General features: G+C 35.5%; 4 protein-coding genes across 4 annotated transcripts; 2 read left to right on the forward strand and 2 right to left on the reverse strand.

The window, feature by feature from the left end:
• The first annotated feature begins 1,506 nt into the window (after positions 1–1,506).
• On the forward strand, positions 1,507–3,907 carry LOC107871426 (polyvinylalcohol dehydrogenase). The gene is made up of 4 exons (XM_016718356.2): positions 1,507–1,622; positions 1,898–2,394; positions 2,644–3,256; positions 3,359–3,907. The coding sequence occupies exons 1-4, from the start codon at positions 1,527–1,529 to the stop codon at positions 3,812–3,814; spliced, it is 1,662 nt and encodes a 553-aa protein (XP_016573842.2). The 5' UTR covers positions 1,507–1,526; the 3' UTR covers positions 3,815–3,907.
• A 1,459-nt stretch (positions 3,908–5,366) lies between these two features.
• Positions 5,367–9,040, forward strand: LOC107871427 (polyvinylalcohol dehydrogenase). Its single transcript, XM_016718357.2, has 4 exons — positions 5,367–5,489; positions 7,003–7,466; positions 7,572–8,181; positions 8,399–9,040. The coding sequence occupies exons 1-4, from the start codon at positions 5,394–5,396 to the stop codon at positions 8,852–8,854; spliced, it is 1,626 nt and encodes a 541-aa protein (XP_016573843.1). The 5' UTR covers positions 5,367–5,393; the 3' UTR covers positions 8,855–9,040.
• A 333-nt stretch (positions 9,041–9,373) lies between these two features.
• On the reverse strand, positions 9,374–11,961 carry LOC107871428 (60S ribosomal protein L38). The gene is made up of 3 exons (XM_016718358.2): positions 11,807–11,961; positions 9,726–9,909; positions 9,374–9,556 (listed from the first exon to the last, which is right to left on the reverse strand). Exons 1-3 carry the CDS (start codon positions 11,807–11,809, stop codon positions 9,534–9,536), a joined length of 210 nt encoding a protein of 69 aa, XP_016573844.1. The 5' UTR covers positions 11,810–11,961; the 3' UTR covers positions 9,374–9,533.
• A 1,223-nt stretch (positions 11,962–13,184) lies between these two features.
• LOC107871429 (probable protein S-acyltransferase 15) lies at positions 13,185–17,481 on the reverse strand. The gene is made up of 7 exons (XM_016718359.2): positions 17,036–17,481; positions 14,590–14,682; positions 14,401–14,502; positions 14,253–14,324; positions 14,025–14,123; positions 13,848–13,943; positions 13,185–13,754 (listed from the first exon to the last, which is right to left on the reverse strand). Exons 1-7 carry the CDS (start codon positions 17,306–17,308, stop codon positions 13,659–13,661), a joined length of 831 nt encoding a protein of 276 aa, XP_016573845.1. The 5' UTR covers positions 17,309–17,481; the 3' UTR covers positions 13,185–13,658.
• Positions 17,482–19,076: the final 1,595 nt, after the last annotated feature.

Below are 19,076 nucleotides of genomic sequence, written 5' to 3' on the forward strand. Positions count from 1 at the left end.
ATATATTCTAATCCATTTATCCCAATTTACGTAACAATATTTTTTTATTAGTCTGGTGCAAAAGGAATAACATATGTAAAACCACAAGTTTGAAATTAAGGACTTAGTGCTGCACAAATATTGTACATATTTACGCTATATCACAGGTTTTAAAAATATATTTTTTTTTAAATTTCGTGTCAAGTCAAATTATGTCACATAAATTAAAACATGTAAAATAGTGGACAGAGTTATTTGATATCTATTGCTATTAGTGGGAGGTGTAAAGTATATTCCGGGATATGGTCAAGGTTCACGGAGTTGGTCCAGACACCACAATTATAAAAAAAAACATGTAAAGTATATATATATATATATATATATATATATATATATATATATATATATATATATATATATTATGGGTAATGAATTCTTCATCATATTCCAACTACAAATTAAAAAGTATTTGAATAATATAAATGAAAGTCAACGTATATAAATTATTAGAAGGAATTTAGAGACTAATTCAAAAGAAAATTTGTTAATGTTGCATTAATAGTATTTCCATATTATTTTAATTAATTATATACTCATGTATTTATAAATTGTAAATTAGCAAAAATAAGATATCACAATATTATGCTTTTGTCTAAAATAAGATTCGACCTAACTCTAGGAAATTTTCATTTATTATTCACTTCATAGAGTTGAAATAAATGAGATTTTATAAGAGTTGAAATATATCATCACACGTTTAAATCAAATCAATCAATTCAATGAAATAAAAGTATACTCTATATATAGCTAGGCGTTTCAACAAAAACTTAACTTATTAGAAAATGTATTTTTATTTATATAATTTATCTATGATAAGCAGTCAGTTATTAATTAGCGGTTAAATCAAACTTTTAAATGAAGCTTTTTTCTTCAATCTTGGAAATTAGAATTTTCTAAATTATTGGCAAGTGTGTAAAACTTGCTAGTACAATTGTATTAAGCCATGAGATTTAGTTAATTAATTCAATTAATTGGGATTATTTATCTACGCAACATTTTAGCTAATTATATTACAATATGCATATATATATATGTACATTACTTACAAGTTAGTACAAGTTAATCAAAAATTAAATATAAAGTGAAAAAGTCAATTCCCCTAGATTTAGTTTTCAAAACTAGCAACTTGCTAATATAATTAGATCTAAGTCTTGCAGTTTTAATTAATTAATAATTTTATTTAACTAATTGATCTAAACCTTTTAATTAATTCTTATAGCATTGATAGGATATAAAATTGTACATTACTTACAAGTTGCAACTTGATCAAAAGTTGAATATGAAGTGAAAAAGAATGGAATCCGATACGTTAACAAAAGAATAGAAAAGGCTTTGACTTAAAAATAGTCCATTCTCAATTGCTTTCTTGGTACTAATTGATAGGCACTTAGTTTTACAAAATTGACCCTTGAACTCTTATATTAATTTTTTTCTATAAATAGAAATGGAAATTAACTCTTAGATAACCAATACTAATTTATTTTCCAATGGCAATATTTCAATTATGCTCCAACAATATTATGTTTCTCTTTATATTATGGATTTTCCCTATGCTATCAATTACTGCCAATTCTAATCCAAATGTAAGTATATTTTTCTCTAGGAATTTGTTCGGTATAAAGGAAAATATTTTTTATGAAATAATAAATCGTTGGCATATTATATTTATGCCCTCATTTAATTGTATGTCGCTCAAAAATGTAGTTGTAAGTGTATTGATAGTGCAATATATCATATTTTCAAGTTACTGGTCGCTTTATTTTTATTTTTTTTACGAACTATTAAATTTATATATTGTCAGTATAATTTTAATGTGTTGCAACAAATAACTTTCCTTATTTATTTTTTCATATTATAGTGGCATTGCAAGAAGCATTACACATTAGCTAATTGGTTAAACCATGGTGGTGATTTGTACAATCAAAGAAATGCGTATGGTGAAAAGAAAATTAACCCTATGAGTGCTTCAAAGCTGAGGTTAAAATGGGAATTCAAAGCCGGAAAAGATATAACGGCGACTCCAGCAATCTACGCTGGAATATTATATTTTCCTAGTTGGAATGGAAATATATATGCAGTTAGAGCTGACGATGGAGTTTTAGTATGGAAAAAAAGTATGGAAGAATTGACTGGAATTAGCGGAAAATTTAATGCATCGATAGTGGCAAATGTGACAAGTATAGTGGCAAGAGCAACACCGAGTGTTGTAAGTGATAGGGATATGGTGATTGTTTGTGTCTATGGACCAAGTTTGGCTCTTGCATTAAAAAGAAGTAATGGTGATCTTATTTGGAAAACAAAATTGGATAATCATCCTCTTAGTGTTGTTACTATGTCTGGGACATACTACAAGGGGTAAATTTTCAATTGTACTTTCTGATTTTACTGCTAGAACTAACATCACTATCATGATGAATATTGCTTAGCGAAATTTCTGACTTTACTGTTAGAACTAACATCACTATCATGATGAATGTTGTTTAGCGATAATTCAGACTTTACTGCTAGAACTAACATCACTAACGAATATGAATATTACTTAGCGAAATTTTTGACTTCAGCGCTAGCGTTAGCACAAGCCAATCCAAATTTGCATGTTTGCAGAGCTTTTTACGTGGGAGTCTCATCGCTAGAAGAAGGTGCTGAAGCCGACGAATGTTGTTATTTTCGCGGTAGCTTCCTCAAGTTAGATGTTAAAACTGGAAAAATCCTATGGAAAACCTTCATGCTGCCGGAGAATGGCGGTAAAAGTGGCGGTTATTCTGGCGCCGCGGTATGGGGAAGCAGCCCTTCCATTGATTCGCGAAGAAACCACGTCTACATTGCCACTGGAAACCTATATTCCGTCCCTAAACGCATCGAGGAATGTCAACAGGAGCAGAATCAACAGAACCATACGAATAATCCGACTCAACCCAACCCCTGTATCGAGCCTGAGAACCACTCTGACTCGATTTTGGCTTTGGATTTGGATTCAGGGAAGATCAAATGGTACAAACAACTTGGAGGATACGATGTTTTTATTCTAGCATGCTTAAATTCAACGAACCCTAATTGTCCACTTGGTCCCAACCTTGATTATGATTTCGGAGAAGCTCCGATGATGATAAGTGTGGTTGTTAATCAGACGAAGAAGGTAGACATTGTAGCTGCAGTGCAGAAGAGTGGAATTGCATGGGCACTGAAGCGTGATAATGGCGACATCTTATGGTCTACGGTAAGTACGTACTCTAAAACTTTTTTTTGGCTTCTGATCAGCTTGCGCTCACCTTTACTGTTCTATCTGATAGCATAGCGAACGCTTGATGCATGTATGCAGCAAGCAGGTCCTGGAGGTGTAAGCGGAGGAGGTATATGGGGATCAGCCACAGATACAAAGAGGGTATACACTGGCATAGCCAACAGCAATAACGTAAACTACACATTGTCTCCATCGACGAATGTGACCACAGGTGGAGCGTGGGTGGCGATGGATGCTAGAACAGGCGAAATCCAATGGACAACAGCAGTTCCAAACCGACGTAGATCAAACCCTGTGACTATTGCCAATGGTGTGTTGTTAGGTGGTGCAACGGATCCGCGAGGCCCTGTCTACGCCATTGACGCGAAAACAGGGAAGATATTGTGGTCGAATGAGACCGGTGCAACGGTATACGGGGGTGTGTCAGTGAGCAATGGTTGCTTTTATGTTGGCCATGGTTACAAGGTTAATTTAGGAGCCTTTAATCCTATCACCACTGGCGGAACTTCACTATTTGCCTACTGTGTATGTTGAAATGCCAAAGAATATTTATTGTATATTTGTAATGAATAACTGCATTTGTTGCAGCAGAAAATATCTAAATAAAGAAACCTGTGTTCTCTCTAACAGCTTAAGAGCTTTTTTTTCCATCTAAATATTTACATTTTCGTTGTAGTTTGACAAATTGAAGGGAAGCCTTAGAATAACCAGTAAAGTTGCTACCACGTGACCAAGAGGTCATGGGTTCAAGCCTCGAAAACTACCTCTGGTAGAAATATAAGATAAGGCTGCGAACAATACACCCTTGTTATAGGGTCCTTCCCCGAACCCTGCGGATCGGGCTGACCTTTTTATTGTAGTTTGACAAATTGCAACACGTTGACCTTGCGCATATCGGGAGGTTTAGTGCATCGGTTGGTTCGGTTCGGTTGTATTTATTATCGGTTTGGTTTATTGACTTTCGGTTTTTAAATATGCTAAACCAATAATAATTTTTTTATCGGTTTTTAGTTTACCTATTTTTAGTCCTTAACGGTTCGGTTTTCGGTTTAACCGATAAGAAAATACTCATAAAATAGAAATAGTAGTAACTAACATGAAAAAAAAATTGAATCTTAGTTGCATGCAACCATAAATCCTACATGATGTGTTTTAATTTACAAGAATCTTCAAATTTAAACTAAATGTTATTAGGAGAAATTAAGAGATTGTATAATTGAAATAATAGTTTGTTAATTGGTAGAAATTAAAGAGAAATATATATATATTTCTTATTGGGTTATTGGTTTACCCAATAACCCAATAAGAAAAAATCGAACCGAACCAATAACCAAATATTTTTTTCGATAAAACCATTAAAAAATCTTTAACCCAATAAACCAATAACATTTTTATCGGTTCAATTTGATTTTTGCACACTCCTGGTTAGGCGAAAGGTCTAGGAGACCCTTGTACTTATCCCGGACGGTCATTCTAAGGGTTTCAAAGGGTTTAAGTGTTCGGTTGACTAAGTAGGAGGTCGGCGAGGACAAGTACAAAGATCTCCCAGGCCATTCGGCCAAAACTTATCTAAATTATAAGCTTGACATAATAAAACTTCATCTATACAATACCTCTATAAAATGTGAGATCGATAAGTTATTTAAGTTATAGTGTCGGTTTTAATCTCAAAATTATAATTATCGAATGTCCTGGTTTTCAACCAAACGACCCCAATTTTGCTTCACAAGATACTATAAATACTTTTATTTATTTAATTATATCTACAACAGAAGCAACCACCTATTAATCTGACTTTTGAATATTGAATTTAATTTGAGATTTAATTAATTGCATAAAATTATTAGAGTATTAATATAGAACTCATAAAATCGTAGGCCATATATATTATTGGTAAAAATTGACTTACTCAACCTATTAGTTAATTCTAACATGCATATAATTAAATTGTACATTACTTACAAGTTACAACTTAATCAAAAATTGAATATAATGTGAAAAGTCAACTCTTTTGGATTTAATTTACAAAATTAATAATTATTCCCCTTGAACTCTTATAATATAAATAAATTAACTCTTAGAAAGAACCATAATTATACTGATTTATTTTCCCATGGCAATAATACTCCATCTATGCTCCAACAATATGATTCTCTTTATATTGTGGGTTTTCTTTATGCTTTCAATTTGTGTCAATTCTAATCCCAATGTAAGTATATGTTTCTATACTTCTTTGCATTGTTTTTTTTTTCTTGAGCCGAGAGTATGTAGAAAATCGTCTTTCTGCCTGCCTCTACTATGACGGTACGATCTGCGTGCACTGATCATATGTTGTTTAGTGTTGTATTTAAGTATATATTTCTCTAGAAGGACGGAGTCCTAGTTTCTGTTAGGCCGATCATTTTGTTGGCATCTCGTATTTATATCAGGGGCGGATCCAGGATTTTCAGTGAGGGGGTTCAGTAGTACATATACAGACTAGTCGAAGGAGGTTCAGCCTCTAGTATTTATACATAAAAAAAAAATTACCATATAAAAATAGTATAATTTTCCGACGAAGGGGGTTCAGATGAACCCCTGAAATACATGTACATCCGCCACTGGTCCTATTTTGCTATCGCTCGAGAATGTAGTTGTAGATAGCTCAATCTTAGAGGGTTATTGACTTCATTTTTCATCGATAACGTTACACCATATTACATATAGGATACACCGGTTCTTAAACCTTTTGTCTCGAGATATTATTTCAAATTTATGGGGTCATTGTTAGGTGTGGGCATTTGGTTTGATTGTTGAATATCGGTTTGGTTTTTCGATTTTCAGATTGATGAAAATGAAAATCATAACTAAACCAAAATTATTTCGGTTTGGTTCGATTTTTTACAAATTCGGTTCGGTTATTTCGGATTTTTATTTCGATTTTAAAGATTAAAGTAGTGAGCATTTAAAACTGGTGATTTTTCTAGAAAAATAATCTTTTTTTCAAACCTATTTTTCATTCCCAAATATAAGTAATTCAACATGCATGAAATAACCATAAATATCGACCTCGCTGAGTCATCGCCATTGGCGTGACGGCAGTGGCCACACTCGGCAGCGACTGCCGACGGCAGTAACGAACTGAGCAAATGAACTGAGCAAACGACTGTCGTTGGCAATGTTGAAATTTCAAATGAATTGACGAACTGAGGATGGTTGAGCGTTGTTGCAGCCTTCACGTTAATGTTAGGGTCTAAAGCAAAGCAATATATTAGGATTTAGGGTTACTAAATGATTATAATTTATATGTTATATCACATTATATTATATTTTTAGTATATTTACATATATGTTAAATTTTATATATATATATATATATTATAATATATTATGTATATAATTTTGGTTTATCGGTTTATTCGAATTCTTTTTCTGTAAATCCAAAAACCAAATTGTTTAATCAAATTTCTAAAATTTGAAACCGAAACCAATCCGAAAAATCAAACCAAAATTATATTTCGATTCGGTTTTTCGATTTTTTCGGTTTAAAACAAAATATGCCCAACCCTAGTCATTGTTGTGTATTTCAGCTTTCATAGCATGTAATTTGTCTTATTTTCAAGTTACTGGTCCTTGAACAATTATTTATAGTTATCTTTTGTAAATCGGTGTAATTTTAACTTATTATAATAAATAACTTGCCTTATTTTTTACTATTTTTTTTTTAATTTTCTCATATATAGTGGATAAACCATGGTGGTGATTTGTACAATCAAAGAAATGCGTATGGTGAAAAGAAAATTAGGCCTATGAGTGCTTCAAAGCTGAGGTTAAAATGGGAATTCAAAGCCGGAAAAGATATAACGGCGACTCCAGCAATCTACGGTGGAATATTATATTTTCCTAGTTGGAATGGAAATATATATGCAGTTAGAGCTGACGATGGAGTTTTAGTATGGAAAAAAAGTATGGAAGAATTGACTGGAATTAGCGGGACATTTAATGCATCGTCATCACCTAATGTGACAAGTATAGTGGCAAGAGCAACACCGAGCGTTGTGAGTGATAGGGATATGGTGATTGTTGGTGTATATGGACCAAGTTTGGCTCTTGCATTGAAAAGAAGTAATGGTGATCTTATTTGGAAAACAAAATTGGATGATCATCCTCTTAGTGTTGTTACTATGTCTGGGACATACTACAAGGGGTAAGTTTACTATTCAAAGTTTTATACTTGCTTTGAAATTCATAATCAAAATTTGGCTCGTCACTACTATTAACAAGTGCCCATGCAAATTTTGCATGTTTGCAGAGCTTTTTACGTGGGAACCTCGTCGCTAGAAGAAGGTGTTGAAATCAACGAATGTTGTTATTTTCGCGGTAGCTTCCTCAAGTTAGATGTTAAAACTGGAAAAATCCTATGGAAAACCTTCATGCTGCCGGAGAATGGCGGTAAAAGAGGCGGTTATTCTGGCGCCGCGGTATGGGGAAGCAGCCCTTCCATCGATTCGCGGAGAAACCATGTCTATATCGCCACTGGAAACCTATATTCCGTCCCTAAACACATCGAGGAATGTCAGGAGGAGCAGAATCAACAGAACCATACGCGTCCGACCCAACCCGACCCATGTATCGAGCCTGAGAACCACTCAGACTCGATACTGGCGTTGGATTTGGATTCAGGAGAGATAGAATGGTACAAACAGCTTGGAGGATACGATGTGTGGTTCGTTGCATGTGCAAATTCAACAAACCCTAATTGCCCGATTGGCCCGAGTCCAGATTATGATTTCGGAGAAGCTCCGATGATGCTTACCGTGGTTGCTAATGGAAGGAAGAAGGTAGACATCGTAGCCGCTGTGCAGAAGAGTGGAATAGCATGGGCATTGAAGCGTGATAATGGCAAACTCTTCTGGACTACTGTAAGTGCTCGAAATACATGTATAGTTTTAGATTATGTTACACGAGCATAGGTATCGAGTACGGATACCTAATGATGGCTGTGTACGGATTAACTTGCACACACCTCGACTAAATCATTAGGTACCTGTTAGGCTGCTATCTCTCACTAGCACAGTCGTCTGGTAACTCTTTCCGTCTTAGCTTATGGTGAACAAAAACTGGAATTGATGAATGCAGGAAGCTGGTCCCGGAGGCACGGGAGGAGGAGGTATATGGGGATCAGCCACAGACAAAAAGAGGGTATACACTGGCATTGCCAACAGTGGCAACTTAAACTACACACTGTACCCATTGAAGAACGTGACAACAGGTGGAGGCTGGGTGGCAATGGATGCTAAAACTGGCAAAATCCTATGGACAACGGCAGTACCAAACAACGGTAGGTCAAACCCTGTAACTATAGCCAATGGTGTAATGTTAGCTGGTTCGACAAGTCCTAGAGGTCCTATATACGCCATTGAGGCAAAAACTGGGAAGATATTGTGGTCGAACGAGACTGGTGCAACTGTGGCCGGAGGTATGTCAGTGAGCAATGGGTGCTTTTACGTTGGCCATGGTTATAGATCTGGTATCGGAGTCTTTAATCCCAACAATACTGCTGGAACTTCACTCTTTGCTTACTGTGTATGCTGAAATTGTATGCTGCATTTGTCAGACAATAAATAAAGGTTTAGAGCTAAGTTGCTCGGACTCTTCAAAAATGCCTACGGGTTCGTGTCCGATCCTCCAAAAATAGTGTATTTTTGAAGGATCGGACACGGGTGCGGCAACATTTTTGGAGAGTCCAAGCAACTTAGGTTTAAGAGTGTATTTTAATTATCAAACTTGTACAGACATAATCAGCATGATGTATAGTTATAGTAGCAACCTAACACCTATGTTACTCGGGCTCTACGAAAAAGCTATCAGATGCGTGTCGGAGCCTTCAAAAGTAGAGCACATTAGAGGGATCCGACACGGGTGCGGCAATATTTTGGGAGAGTCCGAGCAACTTGGCACAAAACAATGAAAAAGTGAGCTCGAGGACTCAGATCACCATGGTGTCCGCGTCAGTTTGCTTTATAGTCCTGGTTTTAATTCCAGGATTATAAGCGCGGAATATCCTAGTTTTGAACCAAACGGCCCCTTGAGAATTAAAAAGGATACTGAAAATAAGCTAACGAAACATTACTTTAGCTATAACATTCAATATTCGAAAGTAATAGTCATCAATATGCCAAAAAGGTTAACATTGCAACGGAAACACAATAATATGAGTTCTCTCTCAAATTCTACATTGCCTCGTAACTCTATGAATAGCATAAATGCTTCTTCACAGGTCTTGCACGCTCAAACCTACAATTCCACATGTAATCCGACTGTTAAAATCATATTCAACCTCAGACAATACAAGATGTTCTGCATTCTTTTAGTACGCTTGAGTGGGTTAAATCAAGACAGACGTATAAACGTTACAGAGAATATCACCGTAATAGGCAAAAAGTAGCAGTAAAAGAGTGCAAACCTGGAGGAAGTGATTGCTTCAACTTGTCGGCCTTCTCAAAGTCGGACACACACAGTGTGTAAAGGTACTTGGAGCAACGAACCTTGAACTTGACCATATCCTTGTTCTTCTTGATCTTGACAGTTCGGGCATCCTTCCTTCTGGCTGTCAGAAGGAAATCCTTGATCTCGTGGATTTGCTTCGGCTACAAATAAACATAAAGTAAAGACTCACTACGCCACATTGCATAAAAATGAACAAAAACAGAACACAAAGAAGCCTTCAGCAGGCCCGAGAAATTGCATCAATCAGATAATTACACCCCAAGGATGGAACAAAAAAACAAGAGAAAGATCTTCATCACCAAACACGAAGTTGTTAGGCATATACACATAACACAGTGAAGCTACACAAGCGAGCAAGATTTACTAAAGAAAGCTTTTTTTTTTTTTTAGAAACTACTAAAGAAAACTTCCACAAAAGTGGAACTGAGTGTTGGAATGAAATAGGGATAGAGCGGAACAGATATACAGAGGTCAAGTCCAACTGGTTTGGGGGATTTATACCATCTACTAACAAAATGAATGAAACACAAACTACTACCGATATGTAATAAAACGCATATCGTGTACTTGTTTCCCAAGCGCGGATAACACAATGCTTCTCCTCTATACATCTTATGCATAACAATCTAGAGAGATTCTTGATTTCAAATCACGAACCTACAATAAAATGGACAAACTTGCTTGCTACAAATATAGTTAACACTTTCCCTACAAAAGTCTCGATCATCACCTAACCTAAGTTGTGCGGACTCTTCACTTTTGATGACGCACCCGTGACGGATTCTCCAAAAATACACTACTTTTGGAGGATTCGGCACGCACCCATTGACATTTTTGAAGAGTCCGAGCAACATAGGACCTAACTGCCCACCCCCAAATCAATTCAAGTTATGCCGGTCTAAAACGCGTTGAATTTTTTATCTATTATTTCCTGAAAAATAAACTAAATATCATAGATTCCAAAACTAAAACTTAAGACAAAAATGGCTAAACATGCTCCAAAATTGAATCTTGGAGCAATTCCATTACAGGGTAAAAGAAGGAAACTCTTCCGATTTACACTAATACTCCGACATTGTACCACTTCCCTCAAAAGCCTTCATTTTTATCTCAACAAACGACTACTTAATGCAAGTAGAAACTTCTCCAAGGCTTTACGATTTCATGGGTAAACAAAATAACGGAAAAGAAAAAAAAAACATAGAGGAAACCAACAAAATCAAGATTCATTACAATTCAGAATCGTTAGCCAAAGACAACATAATACTATTGTGATTCATGACACAAACTTGTAGCAAAGATGGCAAAACTCAGGGGCGGAGCCACCTTTAGCTCAAGGGGTCTCCTTCGACGGAAAATCATACTATTTATACATGGTTAAAATTATCTAGTATGTACATATAGTTGACGTTGAACCCCATTTCACTAGTTCGCATATTTACTTCTGAACCCCTTAGTAAAAATCCTGGCTCCACCAATGGAGGGGCGGAGTCACCTTTAGCTCAGGGGTTCATCCGAACCTCCTTCGACAGAAAATTATACTATTTATACATGGTTAAAATTATTTTTATGTATATATAGTTGACGTTGAACCTCCTTTGGCTAGTTCGTATGTTTACTTCTAAACCCCCTCAGTAAAAATCATGGCTCCGCCACTAGCCAAACTTGTTCCAAGATTCCATTTTGGAGCAAACCCAAACTCCAAAACTTAAATTAATACCCAAACATTGTACCACTTTACAAAAAAAAAAACCCTATTTTTATCTCAATAAACATCTAATTTATGCAATTCTAAAATTGTAAAAAAAAAAAAAAAAAATAGAGGCACCCCACAAAATAAAGATTCATTACAAGTATAAATCATTAATCATTAACCAAATAATGATGCAATAATACAGATCTAGCTAACTAACTATCAAGGTATTTAGTGTTCGAAACTTCAAGATTCAGCTCAAAATATTGTAAAACAAACAACATATTACACAGAATTTATGTATGTTAAAGATTAAAATGAGAAAAATAAAGGAGAAAATGTACCATTTTTGAGGGGAAAGTGGAAGCTATGAAGGAGAAAACGGCAGCTCAAGAGATGGAAGAAAGAGTGAGAGAGAGAAACAAAGATTTATATATATGAATTGCTAAAACCCTAATCACTTATAAAATTATTTTTATTTTATTTTATTTTACTTTTAACTCATATTATTTAAACTTTAATTTAAAAATTTTACTTGTAAATAAATATTAATAGTATCTATTTTTGGTTTACTAGTATTTCAATTTAACTTGAATAAGCTGCTTTTTTTTTTTTGTTTTCCACCTATCTGATTAATTTAAATTTGTGTCAGAAAGGCTAACTTTAGGGGTCAGCACTCGCGTTACAGTTCGATTAATTTAGATTCACGTGTGCTTCCTACTAACGATGACTCCATTCTAGAACTCGAACTCGAGACCTCGAATTAATAAAATATGATACTAACCACTCACTGCAAATTTTGTTTATAGAAAACTGATTTGAATAGTATTTTCAAGAAAATAATGGCTGTAAGTTTTCAAAAGTGAAATTCATGTACTGTTATAATTGACTTTTTTTTTTTATAAAAAAAAAAAGAAAAAAAAAGTGGAATCTTGGGTAGAAATTCAAGTAAGTTGAGTTCGACTATATGAATCATAATTATCCATGTAGCTCCATTTAAGTCCGTCTCAGGTAGAAATTCTCGATATTTTCTATCGAACGATACAAAAAAACACGTCTGCATGACATATATATATCTCTCCTAAAGAAAACTATGTCTCAGTTCCAAATACGTTGAGCTCAGCTATATGAATCATAATCGTCCATATAGCTCCATTTTAAGTCCGCCTCAGGTAGAAGTTCTCGATATTTTCTACTAAACGATACAGAAAACACTTTTGCATGACATATATATCTATCCAAAAAAGAACTATGTCTCAGCTCTAAGTACGTTGAGCTCGACTATACGAATCATAATCGTGCATATAGGTCCATTTAAAGTCCGCCTCAGGTAGAAGTTCTCGATGTTTCCTACTAAACAATACAAAAAACATGTCTGCATAACATATATATCTCTCCAAAAGAGAACTATGTCTCAGTTCTAAGTACGTTGAGCTCGACTATACGAATCAAATCGTCCATATAGCTCCATTTAAGTCCGTCTACCAGCTCCATTTAAGTCCGCCTCAGGTAGAAGTGCTCGATATTTTCTACTGAACAATAAAAAAACACATTTGCATGACATATATATCTCTCCAAAAGAGAACTGTCTCAGTTCTAAGTACGTTAAGCTCGACTATACGAATCATAATCGTCCATATAGCTCCATTTTAAGTCCTCGGGTAGAAGTTCTCGATATTTTCTACTGAATGACACAAAAAAACATGTATGCACACATATAAATCTCTCCTAAAGAGAACTATGTCTCAGTTCTAAGTACGTTGAGCTCGACTATATGAATCAAATCGTCCATATAGCTCCATTTAAGTCCGTCTCAGGTAGAAACTCTCGATATTTTCTACTGACCGATACAAAAAACATGTCTGCGTGACATATATATCTCACCAAAAGAATACAAGAGATGCAGTATAAAAACATATACTAACAATATGATCATAATTCCTGTACAAAAATCGCGCTTCTTCCATTTCCTTTAACAGATAACGGTATACTGAGAGTCTCGAATGATGCAGGAGTTGACGGATACGCCACAGGAAAGTCTCCGACCTGATTACTGTGTCGGAGGCGCTACATAACAAGTTGAAACTGCATATAGAATGGTATCTGTATCGCTGTTGTTAGTTGCCATTGTTCTGAAGCAATGATCTTGGACTACGATTTACACTTGCTGCTGAAACTTTTCTGATGGAGACTGCGTTATGAGTACTCGCGTGAAGTAGGGAAGCTGAGTCCGTCTTTTATATGGGACACCGCGGTGGGGCATAACCATTTTAACATATTCGGACCTAATACCTGTTGACGATTAATAGGTCAACACAAAAATGCAACTTCATTACAATTTATGTAAGAAAGAGCGAGAGGGACAGAGAGAGAGAGAGACGGTACCAGACTAATATTTTTACAAGCACCAACGTCATAAGGATGATGATAATTCATCCCAGATTTACTTGCCAGCCACGCTGCTCGTTTTCCCTCATAGTACTGTTGAAGAATCTCTGATTAGCAATTACGAAAATAGGGAAATCCATGAGGTAAATCTAGTGTACTCGACAGTGTGACTACCTCTATAGTTGTCATATTGCGAATTGTAAGGTAGATATGCCAGCCGAGGAGAGTGCCTAGTGTCACGCTTAAGCCAATAATCACGACACCAGTTGCAATCTGTTTAAAGATGATATATAGGTTTCTGAAATCACTTATAACTCACTATACGGGAAGGCGAGAGTAAAGGCAAAAAAGATTTCATGAGCAAAAAGAGTAAAAGCTATAGAATACGACACACTGACTCACATAAAATAGCTTGAGAGGCATCACTCCTTCGAAATTCCAATCTTTATGAAGTGCATCGCTTACCAATATAACCTGAGAACGCCAAACATTATACTCACACAGATCGAGCAGAAGTAGCTAAAGCCATATATGACTAAGTTAACCATACCGAGGAATAGATTGAAGCAATAGTTGCATAGAAGATTAAAGTTACAAACGCCTTGTAGTTCCTATGACCAACACAATTGTTTATCCACGCACAATGATGATCCTGTTGAAAAATTATGGTCAATTAGCAGAAACGCGCACTATTTAGCAATTAAAAAGGGAATCATTAAGAACAATAAGAGACGCCCACCATCCTTAGAATACACCTTCTGCAGACACGGCAATGATGAGCCCTCGGTGGCTTGTATTCCGAGCACTTGTCACATTTCTTCTTAAGCAGACCCTGAATGTTAGGTATACAACAATTTTCTGGATTGTGAGTGTATATGCGACAATAAATGTGTGATTGTTAGTAAGTAGAGTTATTTCTCCAGCATATATTACAGAATGAACACTTCCTCTCTCCCGTTTGTGTGTACATAAAATAGAGCTACACAGACACTACTCGTTTTTGCTTGCAACAAGAAAACAGAAGATATCGACACTAATTTTTCAATATAATGTTAATGCTATGTATTCTTCAAAGGAATTTCGATTCATTTCCAGCCACACACAGCACCTTATGCAAATAGGCAGTGTTTCCTGCAATTCATTTCTCTGTATACTGCTAAGATCCCTATGACTATTCCCGGGATTACCCAATTTACTCCGAAGAGGTTCCGGAAAAACACTCCATACCTCTGTCTTGTGCAATTATTGAGAAACACATGCAAGATCACCAATACCAGAAAACCATTTTCTCTTATAATTTGATCGAAGGTTAAAAAAACGATATAAAGCCATTTTCTCCACTACCCATCCTTGATCGTGACACATTATAGGAGTAGTAACCAGCAAACAAACTGTACAAAAGGTCTAAAATTACAGAGATTTCTGCTCCAGCAAGCCAAAGCTTGGCTATCGAGAAACCTCTTTGTTTGGTAATGTAATCTTATTTGCTTGGTCTGGCTATTGGACATCTTTTTCCCTTTCTTTTACGAGATGTAACATCATATATGACTAAGTCTCAATATATAGGCCGTTTGTGGCGATAAAATGTTTCTTTTTCTAATACCTGAAACCCCCTCTGGACTGCTATCGAGGAGCCAAACAGTGGCATTTTCCCACTTTGCAACCTTGGTAACTCATCCCCCACAACCTTAGCGTCAGAGGTTCTAGGGTCCCTATGACCTGTGGCAGAACCAAGATTTACACCAAGGGGATTCAAAATATAAGGAAATAAACACACGAAGAATCTAAGTAATTTCAATATCTATTATATATACATAAAAATACATTTTTGACCTTGTATATGCAGTCTGCCTCTCTACTTCTTTGGAGGTAGCGGTATGGACTGCGTACATTCTACCCTCCCCAGACCCCACTTTGTGGGAATACACTGGGTTTGTTGTTGTTGTTGTTGTATATGCATTCTTAGTTTTTTGGCGAAGGGAGTTCGGACCTTATGCCCTCCTAACTCCACCCCAGTTTACATTAGGCTACTTATATTGTGGGTATAAAATTCGGCTATTAACAAATAGCATCTGGAGAGAACCAAACATCAATCATCATATATTGAAACAAATAAATGATGCAACATAAAGATACCCCTGCGAAATTTAAAGCTTTGGACCATTTGATGAGGTACCACCAAGACGACTTAAAGGTACGTTCTACATAGCGGTGGTTAAACAAACTATGTTATATAGGGTGGAGTATTGGCCTATCAAGAACACCCATGGTCAGAAGTTGAAAGTTGCGGAAATGAGGATGTTGAGATGGATGTGTGGCCAAACTAGGAGCGATAGGATTATAAACAAGGACATTCGAGACGAGGTGGGAGCAGAATATTATATCACCAGAGTCAAAGAATCAAACTTTTCTCAATCCACACATTGATTTCACAACTTTCTAGCAAACAAAACACAATACACATATCAAACTCAACAAAACTACAAAAAGTCACAATCTTTACAACTAAAAATGGATAGAGTGCGAGTAAGAGTTTCCTACCTGAACTATCACCGCCTAACTATCTATCAAAACACAACTCAACTCTCAATTGTTCACTTTTCCTACAAGGTCGATGTTGACAACTATCAATTGTTCACTTTTCCTTCGTGGACGATGGTGATATTTCAAGTACGAAACTTGCACACCTGAAACACAATTCAGCTCTCAATTGTTCACTTTTCCTACATGGACGATGGTGATATTTCAAGTAGGAAACTCTCACACCTGAAACGCAACTCAGCTCTCAATTGTTCACTTTTCCTACATGGACGATGGTGATATTTCAAGTAGGAAACTTGCACACCTGAAACGCAATTCAGCTCTCAATTGTTCACTTTTCCTACATTGACGATGGAGCCAACTGCCAAATATCAATTGTTCACTTCTCCTATGGTGATATTTCAAGTAGGAAACTCGCACTCCTAAACTACGAAACTTTTAGGTGTGTTTCGACCATCAACTCTCTATACAAAAGTTAGATCACCAAGCTCAAAGAATCCAACTTTTCTCAATTCACACATTAATTCCACAACTTTCTAGCTAACAAAACACAACACACATATCAAACTGAACGAAAAACTACTAAAAATCACAATCTTTACAACTAAAAATAGAACAAAAACAGCATGAAACAAAAGACTTACAGATCTTTTGGATTCTTGATCTGAAGCTTCATGATCCTCAACATCAGGTAAATATGAAGAAGGAACTCCACCTGGGTCTTTAACAACACAAACAAAGAAACTAAAAACAACAAGACAAGCCAAGAAAGTATAGAAAAATGAGTGATTTTTGCCAGTTGAGGTCTGTAAACTCAACAAATCATCCAAGAAAATGAAAATTGTCACATAATAAACAAACCCCACAAAAATTAACACAAAAAAAATGTGAATTGATAGGAATTTCTTGAATTCCATTGATGATTTTTGGTGTTGGAGAAAAGGAAAAAATTTGAATTGTATTTAGTGAGATTCTTGAAAGCTCAGGGGTCATTTTGCAAATAAAGATAATGGGCCTTAAGCCCCAAAACACATCCCCTTTCTACAAGCCCGGCCCATTGTTTTTTCGAGTAAACGGTAAACCTGTTTTCTATTTATCTACCTATACTATCATCTTTTGTCGATTTTATATCTCGTTATCACTCCCTTTGTTTTAAAATGCACCTCGATGTTGAATTGGTCCACACGTGTCTGTTATCGATCGAGGAAAAAATGTTTGATCATTTTCAGCAACGAGGTGTGTTTTTAAGAGGGAAATCCACGAATAACCATTTTTTGATGTCGTTGTTTACTCACTCTCGAAATGAAATCAAACAATCGCGTTTGAAACTTGCTTCAAATATTCGCGTCTAGAAGTGTGGTCTTGTGAAAGTTGATAATGGCTTGCAAAATAAAAAAGAAGTGAAATTTTTCGGTCGACAATGGGCCTTGAGCCCAAACAATATCACCTTTCCTCAAGGTCGCCTATTCGTCAAACTGTCATCTTTTCACGAGTTTTACGTCTTAACTATCAGATGTTTCTTTTTTTTTTTTCATACGTGAACTATCACCATCTATCTATTAAAACACACCCCGAAGATAGCTATGCCAGTAATCAGTTATTTTCTTTTTCTGCCTGAACTATCAACACTTATGTATTAAGACGCTTAGTTGAGTAGATGGTAATAATTCAGATAGGAAAAAAGAACAACTGATAGTGATATAGTCAGTTTCAAAGTGCGTTTTAATACGTAAATGGTGATAGTTCGGATAAGAAAACGGAATAATTGATGAGCCTTGAGCCCAAAATTATACACCTTTCCTCAAAGGCCGACCCGTAGTTAACGGTCAAAAACATAAAACTGTGATTAAGTTTCACACTTTAACTAGAAATTGTTCCTTTTTCGCATTTAAACTACCATCATTTAGGTTGAGTAGTCGGTGATAATTCAGATACGAAAAGGGACAACTGATAGTTGACATAGTCGATTTTAAGATGTGCTGTAATACATAGATGGTGATAGTTCGGATCGAGAAAGGAAACAAGTGATAAGAATTATTCCAAGTTGCATTAGTATAAAGTTAGTCAAATTGTGATGAATCTTCAAAATACTGAATTAACTTAATTATAATGAAAACATAAACCTAAGGCATATTTATATTTTTAAAAATAATATTTCTCCCATCTCGTTAAAATTCGCCTGATCATAAAATAAAGATTGATAATTAAGTGCTCACTAACTTAAAACTTCTTTTTTTATCAACATATGTTAACCAGCGAACTTTTCTGCTTCACCTATACTCTTTTATAGTCATTCTAGCGCACTAACCTTAGTTGCATTATTCAAAATCGATGATCCGGCTATGTACAGTGAAGGATAATTAGCTCAACAAATTAAATTATGTATGTATACATATATATATAGGGAAAAGACATCATTTCCATCTCATACTATACAAGTAAAGTTTAAGCCACACTTAAATTATATAAGTGACCTATTACACACCTTAACTATAAAAAAAATGATATTATTACCTCCCCGCGACCCCCATTCTAAGGCGCGTGTGTTATACTTATTTTTGGCGCATCGAGCCTATTAAATAACAAAAGTAAACGGTTAGAAACATTAAGGGAAAAGGCATCGTTTCCACCCCAAACTATAGTCGAAAAGTCGAATCCACACCTAAACTATATAAGTGACCTATT

This window comes from Capsicum annuum, chromosome 5 (genome assembly GCF_002878395.1).
Source record: "Capsicum annuum cultivar UCD-10X-F1 chromosome 5, UCD10Xv1.1, whole genome shotgun sequence".
Taxonomy (NCBI): domain Eukaryota; kingdom Viridiplantae; phylum Streptophyta; class Magnoliopsida; order Solanales; family Solanaceae; genus Capsicum; species Capsicum annuum.